Here is an 18,744-nt window from a genome sequence, read left to right as displayed (position 1 = left end):
TACCAATTTATCTTGCAAATACCTACCAAAATCAGTAGGTATTTTTTTAGGTAATGATTCTGAATATTCAGATGAGAGGAACTTACAAGATCTCAAGGAGAAGGTAAGTATCCTTGAGAATCCTCTACGTAGTCATGTGGAAAAGGTTGAAGAGGTCCCAGGTTTGAAAATAAGAACTAGGCGATTAAATTGTACTAATATGATATAGGCGCTATTACACTCAGGCAACATGAATCACGCTCAAAGATCATGTCATTCCAATACAAAAACTTTGAAGCATGCTGCATGTTACCTCATGTATAATGTCGATTGAGATGGTTTTGAACCATACTGCAGTAAAGCATGCTTCAAAATCACATCAATTTATCCAAAAGCTTTGAAGCGTGCTTCAAAGATTAATTATAATCCGGATCCACGGATTATTATAATTAATTTGATTCGGATCCAATACCTAATAGGTAATAGATAACAATTAATTAAAAATCTTCAATTATTGATTATTTATTTAACAAATAGATTTATTTTTTTATATTCGAATTTATTCCAGGTACTCCAACTACAGCGTGAATCGGAAGAGAAAAACAAGATCATCGAAAATCTTCGCAATGAAATCAACGCCATCAAACGTAACAGACAAGTGAGCTACGCCATATTTATTCCAGGTACTCCAACTACAGCGTGAATCGGAAGAGAAAAACAAGATCATCGAAAATCTTCGCAATGAAATCAACGCCATCAAGCAAAACCGACATGTGAGCTACGCCACCAAAGCCACACAGACAGAAGACTATCTGGATGTGTACAACAATAATGCTGACGGGCAGGACGAAAACGCCAAACATCTCGTGAGGTAACTATTGTACGAGATATAGCAACCTGCAACAAGCATGTTTTTTGCTGATGAGATGGACCTTACAAGTCCGATTCATCCTGAATAAATAAAGTTCATTTTCGGAAGGGCTTCCTCCTACCCTGTCTTGTTTCTCTCTTCGCTTTCGGGACGATAAGATGTTGTTACAGTTCCTTGTAACCTATAATACAAAAAAAAGTATATGAACCTACATATTAGTTATTAAAGGTACAACATATCTATTACATATTTATCATTAACAATGTTCCCTCTTTTCTTCCCCAGCAGGACGGTGTCGGACACAGCGTCTCACAAGACTTCCTCGAGTAAATTCAGCAAGGTTCCTATCCTACCCTGGCGACATAGGAGTACAAGTTCCTCGAGAAAGAAATGAGCGGCGGACTGCTTTGAGGATCCTTGAAAAGTTGCTCTGAGGCAAACGAAATGATTTTTCATCTCCTGAGGCCATTGGAATGGACTGATAGGCCAACAAAATGATTTTCTCTCTGAGGCCATTGAAATAGCCTGCTATGGCCAACAAAATTATTTTCTCTCTGAGGCCATTGAAATGGATTGCTATGGCCAACGAAATTATTTTCTTTCTCAGGCCGTTGATATGGGTTGCTATGGTCAACGAAATAGCTCGCTCAGTATGGCCAACGAAATTATTTTCTCTCTGAGACCATTTAAATGGGTTGCTATGGCCAACGAAATAAATTTTTCTCTGATGCCATGGAAATGGGCTGTTCCGAGGCCAACGCTATCGGCTGCTTTCAGAGCTCGCAAACCTGAAGTCTTTGTAACTTTGTACATAATTTGTTAGGTCTTTCAATAGCAGGATTGTTGTTTGCGTTCGCTCAAGCAGTGGCGTGTGCTGAGGCTGGCGTCACACTCATTTCTCCATTTGCAGGACGAATCCTCGACTGGTTAGTATACGAAACAGATCCTTTAATGGTTCTCTCTTAAAAAAAGTACCTATGATGTGATTTTTGGTAATTTTACAACGGGGGGTGAAAGTAAGTGTTGTTTGTTCATGGCCAGGAAATCATACGTTGTTTGTTCATGGCCAGGAAATCATACGTTGTTTGTTCATGGCCAGGAAATCATTTATCTTATCGGCCTCTGGCCGCTGGCAAAATTATGCAAAAAAAAAAAAGAAAAAAAAAGAGGTTCGATAGAGGAAACTGTAACTGCTAAGGTCTTATCATCACGAAACCGAAGAGAGAAGGAAGACAGAATAGGAAAAAGTCAGCCGTTCCGAGAACAAACATCATGCGTTCAGGATAAAATCCGCCCCGGGCGGAAATCAACCCTGCGGCCTAGCACTTACAAAAGGCAGACGCGCTACCAACCAAGCTATTTAGCCTGGCCCCCTAACTTTGATTTACCTTAGATGGTAGATGTTTTTTATTTAGGTACTATGACAATTCTCTCAACTTTCCTCTTTATGATCCTATGCTGAAACTCTTCCTTTCTCTTTCTCTCCCTTTTTCTCTGTCTTTAACTCTCACTCTTTTTTTCTTATCGTCACGAAACCGAAGAGAGAAGGAAGACAGAATAGGAAAAAGTCAGTTTTTTATTATTATTTTTTTTTTTAAAGAAGAATTTTATGTCGTCTGGCTGTCCTCCATTGATCAATATCACCAAATGACAAAGTCACTCTCCTCCTGCAGGTACGTGGCTAACACAGGCACCAAGACGTACGCTCCCACAGAAGACCCAGGCGTGGTATCGGTGACCAAAATCTACAACTACTACAAGAAGTTCGGCTACAAGACTGTCGTTATGGGCGCTTCGTTCAGAAACACAGGAGAAATTCTGGCCCTGGCGGGATGCGATCTGATGACCATCGGACCCAAACTCTTGGAGGAACTGGAGAACTCTACAACCCCTGTGGATCAGATGTTGAGTGAGAAATCGGGTAAGTTCTGTCTGTGATGTTTAACGTCACCGTATATTTGTCGAAGGTCTTTTTTCAAGAGGTTTGATAGAGGGAACTGGAACTGCTAAGGTCTTATTGTCCCGAAATCGAAGAAAGAAGGAAGGAGAAAACCAACGTTCGAGTCCAAGTCAAGTCACAAAATTTAACGTAGTATATTAAGCGGGGTACGACATTTGTGACAAGCATTTATGCATTTTCCCCATCCGTGGCACTCAGTAGTAACAGTTCCCTATTTTTTATTCATTATTATTTTTTTTTTAACTAGTTATTACCTAGCATCAACTTCAGTGGAGACTCTGCCTGGAATAATGTTAAGGATTTCTGTTCCAAACAGAATAACAAGTTTGTCCATAGCTGCCTCTGTTTGCTCTGCAATGTTCCTGGAAAGTGAGAGAGCAGCAAAAAATAAAATAAACAATACAATATAAACCACAACAACTGCCCCTCATAAGGCTACCTAAAATCTACATCAAGGACTATTATCAATTTGAAAATTTAAGATGGATTTTCTTAAAAAAAAAAAAAAAAAAAAAAAAAAAAACATGGGGATTCAAATTTCAAACCCAAATTACCAAAGAGGTAGGCCAACTGATGGTCACTGGGAAATTCAGACTTGGGCAACCAACTCATGATACGACGGTTGGACAGATCTAGGTGAGTCAGGCCATCATACACATTCCCCGGTGTGGTGGTCTGACAAAGACCTAGATTTGTCCAACAGTTGGAGTCTAGCCAGACATACAAAATCTTTTCAATAATCATAGGAAACAGGTCATTCCTTAGACAGAAACTAGCTTGTTTCCCTTAATCATGGATCTATTTTGATAAAACAACCTAGACAAATCATGTAAATAGGTACTTCGTACTTCCTTCTAAAGGTTGAAAAATAAAAATGAAGAATCAATTTAGACTTTGAAATACAAATAAGCATCATACACTCAGATAGGGAGGTAGGTACTTGTTTGAAAGGAAAAAATACACCTAACTAGGTAGGTACTTGTTGTTCATTCAGTAAAGAGAAAGTATAATATTGATACAGAAATTGAAGGTTACCATTTTGACTTTGGACTAGGTTATTAAACGTTCAGTAGAGCAATTAGAGGGTGCCTGTGTATGATATCTTTGGAATAAAACTAAATCACAGTCAGTTCAAGGCTGAAGTACCTAATCTAGAGTTGGTATACATTATGAGGTACCTATCTATCTATGTAATGTATGATCATAATATAGTTAACTTAATAATTTTGATATGGATTAGGCAATTAGGTACCTACTCATTTCATTACATAACAAGTTAAATGTTCTAGATTTTAGAATGAGCATATAATTTTTATTTGAATTTGTATTTAAAAATAACCAAAAATTTAATATAAATAAAAAGGTTTAAATTAAATATAAATAGACAGGTAACTAAAGTGAAAATAGATTTAGGTACCAACTTACTGTGACTTGAGAATTTCAGATTAAATTTATTGATCATAATACAATGGCAAGAAACGCAACATTCAGCATGGATATCAAATTATTTCTCTTGCCATATTTAAAGCATAATACCAAATATTCAAACTTAATTTAACAGAAACCCTAAACATACATACAAGAAGCAATTAAAAACAATACCAATCAAAGGATCCAGAAATAAAATATAGAGAGCCTTTTGCAAATTGAATAAATGCCAGAAACACAAATGTTCATCTCTGAAACACGCAGTCATATGTTTTCAAAAATAAATGAAACTTAATTTGAAACAAAGAAAGGGAAAGAAGAATCTTATATTATAAGAACAATAAAAATAACTATTTTTAAATAAAGTGGGATCCCACCTAAACTTCAATTCCATTTAATGTCCAAGTCCGAACGCAAACAGTTCTGTTGAAGTTTTTCTTGGCGAAAAACAGTCAAGTTTTTCTTGGCGAAAAACAGTCATCTTCCTTATGAAACCCCTTTTACCTTACCTTTTTAAATGATATGATTTCATCGGAATGTACAAACTTCGTTTCGGTTTTAGCGTCTTGGTCAGTTTTTCACTTCTTCTTCAAAATCAATTCCTTCAGCAAAGTTTCCAACTTGCGAGAATCGACAGCAAACTTCCGAATGCCGTCGGAGAGCTTTTCAGTTGCCATTGGATCTTCATTCAGTTCCCAGCGGAAAGCACTCTCATCCAGGGTGATCTTGTCCAGATTGGCTTTTTTGGCTGAAAACGTCTTGGTCAGTTTTTCACTTCTTCTTCAAAATCAATTCCTTCAGCAAAGTTTCCAACTTGCGAGAATCGACAGCAAACTTCCGAATACCGTCAGAGAGCTTTTCAGTTGCCATTGGATCTTCATTAAGTTCCCAGCGGAAAGCACTCTCATCCAGGGTGATCTTGTCCAGATTGGCTTTTTTGGCTGAAAGGAGAAGAAAGAAAATGAAAAGAAGGAATTTTCATTGTGTTAAGCATATTCAGTACAAATCTCTCAACTAAATAAATATCCAACAAATGGTATGCCTCTTCTTCTTTTACTTAGTCTTTTCCCACTCAAGTGGGATCGACATAACAAAACAAATGGTATACCACCCATTCGTAAAAGCCAGAGCTTGTGCCACGGATGGGGAAAATGCATAAATGCTTGTCACAAATGTCGTACCCCGCTTAATATACTACGTTAAATTTTGTGACTTGACTTGGACTCGAACGTTGGTTTTCTCCTTCCTTCTTTCTTCGATTTCGGGACAATAAGACCTTAGCAGTTCCAGTTCCCTCTATCAAACCTCTTGAAAAAAGACCTTCGACAAATATACGGTGACGTTAAACATCACAGACAGAACTTACCCGATTTCTCACTCAACATCTGATCCTATACTACGTTAAATTTTGTGACTTGACTTGGACTCGAACGTTGGTTTTCTCCTTCCTTCTTTCTTCGATTTCGGGACAATAAGACCTCAGCAGTTCCAGTTCCCTCTATCAAACCTCTTGAAAAAAGACCTTCGACAAATATACGGTGACGTTAAACATCACAAACAAAACTTACCTGATTTCTCACTCAACATCTGATCGACAGGGGTTGTAGAGTTCTCCAGTTCCTCCAAGAGTTTGGGTCCGATGGTCATCAGATCGCATCCCGCCAGGGCCAGAATTTCTCCTGTGTTTCTGAACGAAGCGCCCATAACGACAGTCTTGTAGCCGAACTTCTTGTAGTAGTTGTAGATTTTGGTCACCGATACCACGCCTGGGTCTTCTGTGGGAGCGTACCTCGCATTGCACAATACTTTACCCGTTTACCCCTCTAACCTGCTTTAGGTTTTCTTATCACAAAATAAATCTAATTTGTAACAGACATCCATAATTAGTTCCTCATTACAAGAAAGCCAAAACAGAGACTTTACATTTACATAGTCTCATACAGCGTTGCAGCGGTTTTCAAACTAAAATTTTTAGGTCAAAAGGAAGCCTGCAGGAGGAGAGTGACTTTGTCATTTGGTGATATTGATCAATGGAGGACAGCCAGACGACATAAAATTCTTCTTTAGGGAGCGTACGACTTGGTGCCTGTGTTAGCCACGTACCTGCAGGAGGAGAGTGACTTTGTCATTTGGTGATATTGATCAATGGAGGACGGCCAGACCACATAAAATTCTTCTTTTAAAAAATAATAATAATAATGATAAAAAAGTGGTGAGTTTGATGACCTTTTTAAATGAAAAACTAGAAAGGGTATGAGTGAGAGTGAGAGTTAAAGACAGAGAAAAAGGGAGAGAAAGAGAAAGGAAGAGTTTCAGCATAGGATCATAAGGAGGAAAGTTGAGAGCATTGTCATAGTACCTAAATAAAAAACATCTACCATCTAAGGTAAATCAAATTTAGGGGGTCAGCCTAAATAGCTTGGTTGGTAGCGCGTCTGCCTTTTGTAAGTGCTAGGCCGCAGGGTCGATTTCCGCCCGGGGCGGATTTTATCCTGAACGCATGATGTTTGTTCTCGGAACGGCTGACTTTTTCCTATCCTGTTTTTCTTCTCTCTAAACTTATATCTATTTTATTCCCACTTACTTACCCTTCTTATGATCTTAGAGAGTGTTCTGAATCCACACAATCAAATTATTTCTAAATTAGGTACCTACTAGGGACTAATGGACCTAATTAAAAAGAAAAAAAAAATACCTACCTGAAATCTAACCAGCAAGCTCCAAATAGAAAAATAACTAAAGAACCAAACAAAATTTGCCCCTCACGAACTTTTTCAAGTTTGCCACAAAGATCAGAAGACCTGAGGTCCAATCCTGGAAAGCCTTCGACCTTCCTAGGTACCTACTTCACACTCCTCAAGCAGAAGAAATTTCGGCGTCGTTTTGACTTGGCACCGACGGTATCTCATACCCTTTTCCAAATTTCCCTACGTTTGAACCCGAAAAAGAAGTGCTGACGTATTCCTTTCCTTGTAAGTAGGTAGGTACCTCCAACATATAAAATTTATCACTTGAAATAAAATAACCGAGACCCGGTGCGAACGACATTTACCCGGTATTTAACATGTTATTAAAGTGCCTTATTGAGAAAAAAAAAAGTCCCTCTACATTACAACACAATGGTTACCAACTGCTGAGGACCCCTGTTAGAGAACAATGGCCTTTGCGACTAATATTAGCGCTAATAGGTACTAATTACGGAGAAATGAGTGTGACGCCAGCCTCAGCACACGCCACTGCTTGAGCGAACGCAAACAACAAGGTGAGGTTACAATGAATACCGTACTCTGATTCTAAAACTCTGCAAAATGAACATGGAAAAGAACAAATTAATTGGAATGAATGGTATACTATAACACCGAATATTTATTTTATTAAACAAACGAAAGTGAAAGAAGTGGACTTTATTTGACTTTTAGTAGCACGGTGTCCCGCGAAGCTGCCTGAAAATCCAAACCTATGAATATGATAGAGACCTCTCACCCTGGAGTAGCGCGACTTAGTATTAAGAGTCGCGCAAATACACTTCCAACTTCCAATGTGCGGCAGACCTTAAATTTTAACTCGACTTTTTCTTTGTCGGGTAGTGTGTTTGTATTTGTCTTTTAGTTCTGTGACAACTTTCGAACGGTTAGTCCAATTTTTAATAAAATTTGATAAAAAATGTTCAACGCGAAGGAGCTTTGCAGATGAGTGACAGTCCGAGCAATCGCGTACCTACTGCTCTCTTATCCCAGTCCCACTCAAGCGGGGTGATGTTAATGTGAGTAGGACGGTAGCTTGTTGCCGAATGGACGGTAAAACCCCGTCACTTAAAACCTTAGCAGTTATAATGTGACGATAAAACACTATCAAAGAGCTGAGCGGTATCGATTCTCACCTGGGTCGAACTTCATCCTCAATAGATGAGGTTTCCAAACGGCTAGCTTTTTCCTGCCCGCCTTCCATCTTCAATTTCGAGACGGTAAAACCTTCGATGATAAGGGTATATGACGAATGTTAAGTAAGAAAGTTAAAACTTTTGATACAATTTCCACTTACTTGGCAGCTTGAATTCCTTCCCAAGTAGAGGCTAATTTGATCAATATTCTCTCCTTGTCAATTCCAGCCTCCTCGTACATCTTGATGTACTTCTTAGCCTTGGCTATGCTAGCGTCTTTATCGAATGAAAGTCTGAGGGAAGTAAGATATTAGAGGTGAGTAAATTGAAAACAGAAACAGATATACCTATAAACGAAGAACAACTTGAGCAATCTTACAACTGGAGTTGTGTAAATAAATAAATAAACTAAGAACAAATGTTAGCCAGCTAAGTTAGATAGAAGGGTAGGGTGTCTGCCTTCTAAGTGCTAGGTCACGGGTTCAATTCCACCCGGGGGCGAACTTCAAAACGGATAAGGTTCGTTCTCGGAACGGCTGGCTTTCTCCTACTTAGTCCTTTACTCTTCAATTTCGGGAAGATATGACCTCAGTATTTACAGTTCCCTCTATCAATCTCAGTAGTAACAATTCCCTATTTTTTATTCATTATTATTTTTAGTTTCTATTTTTTAACTAGTTATTACCTAGCATCAACTTCAGTAGAGACTCTGCCTGGAATAATGTTAAGGATTTCTGTTCCAAACAGAATAACAAGTTTGTCCATAGCTGCCTCTGTTTGCTCTGCAATGTTCCTGGAAAGTGAGAGAGCAGCAAAAAATAAAATAAACAATACAATATAAACCACAACAACTGCCCCTCATAAGGCTACCTAAAATCTACATCAAGAATCAGGGTTATCTTGATTATTCACGATTTTAAATTGAGTTTTGAGCTAGCCGAGTTCACTAAAATGACCTCGCATGAACTTTTTCCAGTTCCACTGATTAGATAAGCTTCCCCTTCTCATTTTAAAATTTACCGCCACCGGCAATCAGCTGATGTCTAATCAAATGTGATGAGCACATTGCATATTCATATATAATTTAACGGCGTACTATAATGATACGTTTCTCTTTTAGTAGTGTATGTACTCAACTTGACATTTGACATCTCGCATTGCACAATACTTCTTTACCCGTTTACCCCTCTAACCTGCTTTAGGTTTTCTTATCACAAAATAAATCTAATTTGTAACAGACATTCATAATTAGGTAGTTCCTCATTACAAGAAAGCCAAAACAGAGACTTTACATTTAGGTACATAGTCTCATACAGCGTTGCAGCGGTTTTCAAACTAAAATTTTTAGGTCAAAGGAAGACGTAAAGAGTCTAAACTTATATCTATTTTATTCCCACTTACTTACCCTTCTTATGATCTTAGAGAGTGTTCTGAATCCACACAATCAAATTATTTCTTAATTAGGTACCTACTAGGGACTAATGGACCTAATTAAAAAGAAAAAAAAAAATACCTACCTGAAATCTAACCAGCAAGCTCCAAATAGAAAAATAACTAAAGAACCAAACAAAATTTGCCCCTCACGAACTTTTTCAAGTTTGCCACAAAGATCAGAAGACCTGAGGTCCAATCCTGGAAAGCCTTCGACCTTCCTAGGTACCTACTTCACACTCCTCAAGCAGAAGAAATTTCGGCGTCGTTTTGACTTGGCACCGACGGTATCTCATACCCTTTTCCAAATTTCCCTACGTTTGAACCCGAAAAAGAAGTACTGACGTATTCCTTTCCTTGTAAGTAGGTACCTCCAACATATAAAATTTATCACTTGAAATAAAATAACCGAGACCCGGTGCGAACGACATTTACCCGGTATTTAACATGTTATTAAAGTGCCTTATTGAGAAAAAAAAAAGTCCCTCTACATTACAACACAATGGTTACCAACTGCTGAGGACCCCTGTTAGAGAACAATGGCCTTTGCGACTAATATTAGCGCTAATAGGTACTAATTACGTGGGTTCAGTTCCGTTAGAGCTGAAAGAAGTGTTGCTAGGGTCTGCTCTTACGCTACGATGAAGCACATGTAAGTAATCAGTAGGTAGGTGCTATGTATAATATTCTAATTAGGTACATAGATACTTACCGTAAATCGTATTGTAGATAAACTATCCATCAAAACAAATGATAGGTAGGTACCGTACCTACTTAATTAGGTACCTATGTCGGATATTTATATTTTATTTTGTTCTAAACTTATATCTATTTTATTCCCACTTACTTACCCTTCTTATGATCTTAGAGAGTGTTCTGAATCCACACAATCAAATTATTTCTTAATTAGGTACCTACTAGGGACTAATGGACCTAATTAAAAAGAAAAAAAAAAATACCTACCTGAAATCTAACCAGCAAGCTCCAAATAGAAAAATAACTAAAGAACCAAACAAAATTTCCCCACACGAACTTTTTCAAGTTTGCCACAAAGATCAGAAGACCTGAGGTCCAATCCTGGAAAGCCTCTTACTCCGATCTTCCTAGGTACCTACTTCACACTCCTCAAGCAGAAGAAATTTCGGCGTCGTTTCGACTTGATACCGACGGTATCTCATACCCCTTTTCCAAATTTCCCTACGTTTGAACCCGAAAAAGAAGTACTGACGTATTCCTTTCCTTGTAAGTAGGTACCTCCAACATATAAAATTTATCACTTGATATAAAATAGCCGAGACCCGGTGCGAACAACATTTACCTGGTATTTAACATGTTAAAGTTCCTTATTGAGAAAAAAAAAAGTCCCTCTACATTACAACACAATGGTTACCAAGTGCTGAGGACCCCTGTTAGAGAACAATGGCCTTTGCAACTAATATTAGCGCTAATAGGTACTAATAACGTGGGTTCAGTTCCGTTAGAGCTGAAAGAAGTGTTGCTAGGGTCTGCTCTTACACTATGATGAAGCACATGTAAGTAATCAGTAGGTAAGGTGCTATGTATAATATTCTAATTAGGTACATAGGTACTTACCGTAAATCGTATTGTAGATAAACTATCCATCTAAACAAAAGATAGGTAGGTACCTACTTAATTATTAAGTATGTCGGATATTTATATTTTATTTTGTCACCGTTTGTGTTTCAGTGCTCATTTTTGTTCGTTAATTCATTAATATTTGTCTCATCTACCGAGTAGGTATCTATTATAGAGGGGACTAGGGCCCTAGAAAAAAGCTTAAGGTCGGATCAGATTTAACCAGTACCTACCTACTGGGTAAATAATCAAGACCTAATTCTATTTCTTTTTCAGATTGTTGGGTGCTTTTGGACTCATAGTAACTGTAAGTAATAACACTAATAAATCATTAACATTCAAATAGGGATGTAGGTAGTTAATAGGTACGTTCCGTTCTTGATTGTTTTGGCCGTGACGTCATTAGTTACCTAGGTACTGAAGTACTGATGTACGAGTGTTTTGTCTACCTGTCCTAAACTCTGGTATTTTCTGATTAACTCTGGTATTTTCTAAACTCTGGTATTTTTTTCACGTCATTTTTTTTTTTTTTTTTTTTTTTTTTTTTTTCGTTAATTCATTAATATTTATCTCATCTACCGAGTAGGGCGAGTAGGTATCTAGGTATATAGGGGGGACTACGGCCTTAGAAAAAGGCTTAAGGTCGGATCAGATTTAACCAGTACCTACCTACTGGGTAAATAATTAAGACCTAATTCTATTTCTTTTGCAGATTATTGGGTGCTTTTGGACTCATAGTAACTGTAAGTAATAACGCTAATAAATCATTAACATTCAAATAAGGATGAAGGTAGTTAGGTACGTTCCGTTCTTGATTGTTTTGGCCGTGACGTCATTAGTTACGTAGGTACTGAAGTACTGATGTACCTACGAGTGTTTTGTCTATTTCAACTTTACCTGTCCTAAACTCTGGTATTTTCTGATGAACTTGAGGACTTCTCTGTCATGAGGATCGATAGTGTATACTTGTATAGGACTAGGTATTTTTGTCTATTTCAACTTTACCTGTCCTAAACTCTGGTATTTTCTGATGAACTTGAGGACTTCTCTGTCATGAGGATCGATAGTGTATAGGACTATAGGTATAGGTAAAGGGGTTTCTGTTTTTCTGCATGACACAAAATTTGACCCTTTCGTTTTCAGATGACCTCACCGAACGAAGGTCAGGCAGGAGTGTCACTAACCTGGGATGAATCGACAGAAGAGAGGCCGTACAATGTTCAGATCAAAGGCTTGGTAGCCATTGTCACAGGAGGAACAAAAGGTCTTGGCAAAAGCTTCGTGGAACATTTTCTGAAGGAACATGCCAAGGTAACACAGGAGGAACAAAAGGTCTTGGCAAAAGCTTCGTGGAACATTTTCTGAAGGAACATGCCAAGGTAAAAAAAAGAAAACTCAAGTGCTATCGTTTTCCTGTCTTCCTTCTCTTTTCGCTTCACAGGAGGAACAAAAGGTCTTGGCAAAAGCTTCGTGGAACATTTTCTGAAGGAACATGCCAAGGTAAAAAAAAGAAAACTCAAGTGCCATCGTTTTCCTGTCTTCCTTCTCTTTTCGCTTTCGGAGCGATAAGACCTTGGCAGTTGAGGTCCCTTTATCAAACCCTCCATCCCTACGAAGAGATTTTTTCCCATCTCTGTTTAACCATCTCTTTTCAGATTTTACCTACCTACCTCAACCAGTTTCCTATCCCTACGGATCACTGAAATTAAGCGCCAGCCTAATAGTTATCTTGGAAGGTCATGGGTTCTGTTTCCCCCCGGGACAAACTTTAAGCTAAACAGATAAGTTTCCTTCCCGGAACGGCTGGCTTTCGCCTAGCCTGTCTTATTATTGTCTTCGGTTTTGGAACGATAAGACCTCCGTTGTTACAGTTCCCTCTATCAAACCTCTTCCTTCCCCTTCTTGTGCTCGTCATTGACGAACGTGTGTGGAGGAAAAATCATCAGATCCAGGTCTATCAGACAGTCTGACCGTGAGTCCGACAGACCTGGGTCTGAATCAAAGAGAGTTTTCATTCATGTTTCTCAGGTAGCGTTTGGCGGTACCAGTGTAGCATTGGGTGAACAACAAGAGAAAGAATACAGTAAGGAGTATGGTTCAGACAGAGTCCTATTCTGTCCGCTTGATGTCACCAACCAGGCCAGTTTTGAGAGTAAGTAGATAATTCCATTTAATATAGCCATCCATAGAGGGGTACGTGCTAAGCCGCTCACTTTTCTAAAACCCATTTGTCCCAAAACCCTGTAAGCAAAGAGTAGAATCTAGGCCTTTTAAACTCTATAAAGCCTTGAGATAGAAGCCGTGCCTATCTTATGGACAAGGAAAAAAGTAAGGAGTATAATGTACGCATTAAAAGTAAATCAATTAAATCATCAATAAGAGAGTTTAGTGAGGTACCTATAACAAGAGTTTCCTGTATTGATGGTGACATTGGTGACTCATTTACCACTAAGCCCGGGCCCCAGACTTCAGGGTAGAAGCTTTGGCAACACATACCATCTTCATACCATCGGGCATACCATCTTCTGATTCACAATATATTCAACTCTTATTATTATTAATATATGACTGCGTACCACCTAAAATGTATCCACGTACCACCAGTGGTACGCGTACCACCGGTTGAGAACCTCTGGTCTAGATAATTCCATTTAATATAGCCATCCATAGAGGGGTGCTAAGCCGCTCACCTTTCTAAAACACATTTGTCCAAAAACCCTGTAAGCAAAGAGTAGAATCTAGGCCTTTTAAACTCTATAAAGCCTTTAAACACCGTGAGATAGAAGCCGTGCCTATCTTATGGACAAGGAAAAAAGAAAGGAGTATAGTGTACGCATTAAAAGTAAATCAATTAAATCATCAATAAGAGAGTTTAGTGAGGTACCTACCTACATATAACAAGAGTTTCCTGTATTGATGGTGACATTGGTGACCCATTTACCACTAAGCCCGGGCCCCAGACTTCAGGGTAGAAGCTTTGGCAACACATACCATCTTCATACCATCATACCATCCGGCATACCATCTTCTGATTCACAATATATTCAACTTATTTATTTACGCCCTTTCCAGACATCTTCGTCAAGGCCAAGGCTAAGTTTGGAGGCGTAGACGTCCTGGTGAACAACGCTGGCGTAGGCTATGAAGATAAGGACAACTGGGAGAAGACCATCGATATTAATTTCGTGAGTAAACATTATTTTACCTTCCTATTTACTCGAAAAAATGAGGCAGTAGACGGAAAGCTATAAACGTGTGTTCAAACATGGTCGACCAGCCGTCGATCGACGAGATAAATCTATGTTGTCGAGACAGTGTGGAACGTTCAGTCAACATCGATCGATGGCCCTCAACTATGTGTGGACACACTTTAAAAAAGTCGATATTAATTTCGTGAGTAAACATTATTTTACCTTCCTATTTACTCGAAAAAATGAGGCAGTAGACGGAAAGCTATAAACGTGTGTCCAAACATAGTCGACCAGCCGTCGATCGACGAGATAAATCTATGTTGTCGAGACAGTGTGGACGTTCAGTCAACATCGATCGATGGCCCTCAACTATGTGTGGACACACTTTAAAAAAAGCTCCAAAAGACGATGTCCATAACATCCAGAAAATCCAGAATAAAAGCAGTTGTTATTATTATTATTATTAATGACAGTTTTACCACATTATCAATTTTCCACGTTTCATTTCGATGTCCAGCCTAGTTGGCTTAGTTGGTAGTGCGTCTGCCTTGTAAGCGCTAGGCCACAGGTTCGATTCCCACCGGGCGGATTTTATCCTGATGGGATAATGTTTGTTCTCGGAACGGCTGGCTTTCTCCTATCCTGTCTTCCTTCTCTCTTTGCCAGCCTAGTTAGCTTAGTTGGTAGTGCGTCTGCCTTGTAAGCGCTAGGCCGCGGGTTCGATTCCCGCCCGGGGCGGGTGATGGGATAATGTTCGTTCTCGGAACGGCTGGCTTTCTCCTATCCTGTCTTCCTTCTCTCTTCGATTTCGGGACGATTAGACCATAGCAGTTACAGTTCCCTCTGTCAAACCTCTTTTTTAAAAAAATCATTTCGATGCCCATCCCGATGCCCTTTCCTTCGAGGAACCCTTCCACAAGCCGGAGTGAACTCCGGTAGAAAAAGGTCAACAGGAGTGAATTCGTTACCTCCCTTGATAAAAACATGATCGGGAGTGAACTCCTGGTGGACTACCTGACTGAAAATTGGGTTGGCCGGAGTGAACTCCGGTAGAAAAAGGTCAACAGGAGTGAATTCGTTACCTCCCTTGATAAAAACATGATCGGGAGTGAACTCCTGGTAGAGTACCTGACTGAAAATTGGGTTAGGAGTGAACTCGGTGACGTCCCTCCCCCTTCTATAGGATGGACAAGAAAAGACACATTACCTAGGTACTCCCTGTTCTCTTATTCTTCACAGAAAGGATCAGTGCGAGGTCAACTACTAGCTATCGAACACATGGGCCAACACAAGGGAGGACGTGGAGGGACCGTAGTAATGATTTCGTCACGGACTGCTCTCATCCCGGGCTACTTGTGGCCTCTCTACTCCACCACTAAGAAAGCTCAACTAGCCTACACCGAAGCTATGGGGGTAAGAAACCAATTAGGGGCCATACAAGAGCATCGGATCTCCGTTGTATGGGTTGATTCCCGTGTTGTATGGCATTGTTAGCTTGTTCGTATATTCAAGCTCGAGATAGCACGAAATCTGCTGACAAGCCCACAGTCACAGCCTACATTCTTTACCGGAAAGCACAACTCTACTTGAAATGATGTTCGCACAAGCGGCTTGACCGTGTATAGCCCCTTAAACAGATGTTCGTTCTCGGAAAGGCTGGCTTCCTCCTCCAAACTTTCTTTCCAAGGACGAATCTTATTTGTTAATGATAAAGTTCTCCCCTGGCTGGAGGGAATTAGGATACAAGAGGTTTGATATAGGGAACTGTAACTGCTACGGTCTTATCACCCCGAAATCGAAGAGAAAAGGAAGACAGGATAGGAGAAAGGCTTTACCCACCGAGCTAATTAGGCTTGCTGGAAAAAAAAAAAATAATAAAATAAAAACTGGAGCCTAGCATCAGAAGGCTGACGCGCTAATTTCCAATCTGACTAGGCTCTAGTCTGGAAACCTTCTCATCTCATTGTGTGTTTTATTCCCACAGGATGAGTTCTACGAGAAACACTTCAACATCCGGACCATGTCCCTGTGTCCTGGTCTCACTGACACTCCACTTCCTGATCACCAGGGTGAACATCCCTTCATTCCCGAACTGAAACCCATCATAGGCAACCGATCCATGTTCGTTACAAGACAGAGGTAAGAACCACTCGCGGTTGCTTAACTTAAAGCTGTGTCCACACATAGTCGACCTGGTTGATCGACGTCGGCTGAAACCCGTACACTGCCTCGAAAACATAGATTCAGTACGACTATGTGTGGACACAGCTTAAGAGTTTAAAACTCGCTTTTCGAATGTTCTCTTGGACACTCGGGTATTTTAGAGGCCTCGTAATATACTCGTACTATAGGCCAGGTGGCTCTTCGAATTCTTGACTTTCGGGCGCCTCCCGGCACGCTTGATAAATATCTGCCTGTAATTTGGAGCATTCACCCCACCCAATTCGCTATTGACCCAGGGGTCCTTCAAGTGAACCCTTTCGGCGGGCCCCGAAAAAGTTATGTAAAACTGTCGCTAAGCCTTCAAGAGACCGTTTTCCCAGTGAGGTCTACCATAGTGCACTGAACTACTAGCTACTAGCGTCTTTTTAGCTAAAGTCAGTGCACTATGTCCCTTTAGGGACTTTAGCTAAAAAGGTATTATTAGAGCCCCGAAAAAGTTATGTAAAACTGTCGCTAAGCCTTCAAGAGACCGTTTTCCCAGTGAGGTCTACCATAGTGCACTGAACTACTAGCGTCTTTTTAGCTAAAGTCAGTGCACTATGTCCCTTTAGGGACTTTAGCTAAAAAGGTATTATACAAGTGGGGATGGGCCTTTAGAATAATATTGTTTCTTCTTTTCCCACAGACCTATTGCACCAAAATGGTGTCCACTATCGCATTCCTTCTCCTGCTCTCCCTCGCCTATTGGACACAACAGGGCCAAGCCCTGGACAATGGTTTAGCTCTAACACCACCCATGGGATGGATGGCATGGCAGAGGTATCGTTGTAACACAGACTGTGATAATTACCCGGACGAGTGTATCAGGTAAGACATACCTAAATCATCATCACTCACGACAAAAAAAACATGTAGAATGGTAGTAGGTACCAAAAGTTTTTAGCTAAAGTCAGTGCACTATGTCCCTTTAGGGACTTTAGCTAAAAAGGTATTATTAGATATTAAACGATTAGATTAACCTTTACTTACAGGATAAATATTTACAAATGGTAACATAATGAACATATAGGTACAAAATAAAGTTTGATCAAGGGTGGGCTTAAAAGGTATTATTATTAAACGATTAGATTAACCTTTATTTACAGGATAAATATTTACAAATGGTAACATAATGTACATATAGGTACAAAATAAAGTTTGATCAAGGGTGGGCTTAATGCCTATGGCATTCTCTACCCCCTCTACATTACAACACAATGGTTACCAAGTGCTGAGGACCCCTGTTAGAGAACAATGGCCTTTGCGACTAATATTAGCGCTAATAGGTAGTTACTAATAAGGTTCAGTTCCGTTAGAGCTGAAAGAAGTGTTGCTAGGGTCTGCTCTTACACTATGATGAAGCACATGTAAGTAATCAGTAGGTAGGTGCTACAAAGCCACAACTTTGGGTCGGGATTTTGTTCTGGGTTTTGTGGGTGACTAGGAAGCTAATAGCTATGAAAACTCATTTTGTTTACCTCATTTTGTTTACCTAATGGACTCCCATTGTTTCCAGGCCAGAGAAAGTGTCCCAGGCACTCCTTCAAATCATCAGGAACGGAACAACTGGCACGACATGGCTCGTTGAAAATAATGAACCACCGCGCCTGATTCACTTCTATAACGATTTCTAATCGGTCATGATAGGCCACACCCTGTAACAGAAGCAGGGTCGTTTAAAGGGCCCTCATAAAGTCCCATTTGCCACAGCTGAAAATAATGAACCACCGCGCCTGATTCACTTCTATAACGATTTCTAATCGGTCATGATAGGCCACACCCTGTAACAGAAGCAGGGTGGTTTAAAGGGCCCTCATAAAGTCCCATTTGCCACAGGCTCCCCAAGGAAGACTGGGACTGAAAAAGGGGAAAACATGAGTACCTAAATTAGCTAAAACTAGATAGGATTATTGATGTTTGTTATAAATTGTTGCAAGCAGAGGACCAATGTTGGAGTTAGCCCCGGGCCTCGGTTAGTCCATATTTTCAGGAGTTGCAATCAGTCCATATTGTTAAGTTTAGTAGGTATACAGTATGTAAATTCATAGTAATCTGTGTCTATTTTGATCAGTCAAGGACAAGCGATGAAACACATACCTATTGAGTCAGCTGCAAAACAACCCGTGAAATAATGAAAATATGTACATGAACCCTATAAAATTGAAATAAATTACCCCAGTCTTGTGTTAACCTTTTTGCTGGCACC

At 39.7% G+C, this 18,744-nt stretch overlaps 3 protein-coding genes and 1 long non-coding RNA gene across 13 annotated transcripts; 3 read left to right on the top strand and 1 right to left on the bottom strand.

Moving 5' to 3' along the window:
- Positions 1–657: 657 nt before the first annotated feature.
- LOC113467042 lies at positions 658–1,468 on the top strand. The gene is made up of 2 exons (XR_003391257.1): positions 658–850; positions 1,136–1,468. It is a non-coding gene; the product is annotated as an uncharacterized LOC113467042 (long non-coding RNA).
- A 114-nt stretch (positions 1,469–1,582) lies between these two features.
- LOC113467046 (probable transaldolase) lies at positions 1,583–2,788 on the top strand. The gene is made up of 3 exons (XM_026822963.1): positions 1,583–1,628; positions 1,674–1,776; positions 2,524–2,788. The coding sequence occupies exons 1-3, from the start codon at positions 1,583–1,585 to the stop codon at positions 2,786–2,788; spliced, it is 414 nt and encodes a 137-aa protein (XP_026678764.1).
- Positions 2,789–4,296: 1,508 nt separating this feature from the next.
- Positions 4,297–9,184, bottom strand: LOC103508316 (probable transaldolase). Its single transcript, XM_026822962.1, has 9 exons — positions 9,139–9,184; positions 8,804–8,969; positions 8,280–8,411; positions 7,437–7,539; positions 6,950–6,956; positions 6,315–6,411; positions 5,807–6,027; positions 5,001–5,179; positions 4,297–4,807 (listed from the first exon to the last, which is right to left on the bottom strand). Exons 1-8 carry the CDS (start codon positions 9,182–9,184, stop codon positions 5,010–5,012), a joined length of 942 nt encoding a protein of 313 aa, XP_026678763.1. The 3' UTR covers positions 4,297–4,807; positions 5,001–5,009.
- Positions 9,185–10,116: 932 nt separating this feature from the next.
- LOC103508305 (15-hydroxyprostaglandin dehydrogenase [NAD(+)]) lies at positions 10,117–18,742 on the top strand. 10 transcript variants are annotated; one of them, XM_017443695.1, is made up of 9 exons: positions 10,991–11,081; positions 11,858–11,888; positions 12,289–12,456; positions 13,174–13,297; positions 14,218–14,330; positions 15,576–15,749; positions 16,321–16,475; positions 18,055–18,128; positions 18,255–18,742. In XM_017443695.1, the coding sequence occupies exons 1-9, from the start codon at positions 11,068–11,070 to the stop codon at positions 18,296–18,298; spliced, it is 897 nt and encodes a 298-aa protein (XP_017299184.1). In that variant the 5' UTR covers positions 10,991–11,067; the 3' UTR covers positions 18,299–18,742. The 10 variants fall into 10 exon arrangements, with proteins under 10 accessions (XP_026678751.1, XP_026678754.1, XP_026678752.1 ...); XM_017443693.2 differs by having other exon boundaries at positions 18,055–18,209; positions 18,336–18,742; XM_026822950.1 differs by lacking the exons at positions 10,991–11,081; positions 18,255–18,742 and adding an exon at positions 10,117–10,201 and having other exon boundaries at positions 18,055–18,248.
- The last annotated feature ends 2 nt before the right edge of the window (positions 18,743–18,744 follow it).

Source organism: Diaphorina citri, unplaced genomic scaffold (genome assembly GCF_000475195.1).
Source record: "Diaphorina citri unplaced genomic scaffold, Diaci psyllid genome assembly version 1.1 scaffold387, whole genome shotgun sequence".
Taxonomy (NCBI): domain Eukaryota; kingdom Metazoa; phylum Arthropoda; class Insecta; order Hemiptera; family Psyllidae; genus Diaphorina; species Diaphorina citri.
This window is presented reverse-complemented; position numbering and strand designations above follow the sequence as displayed.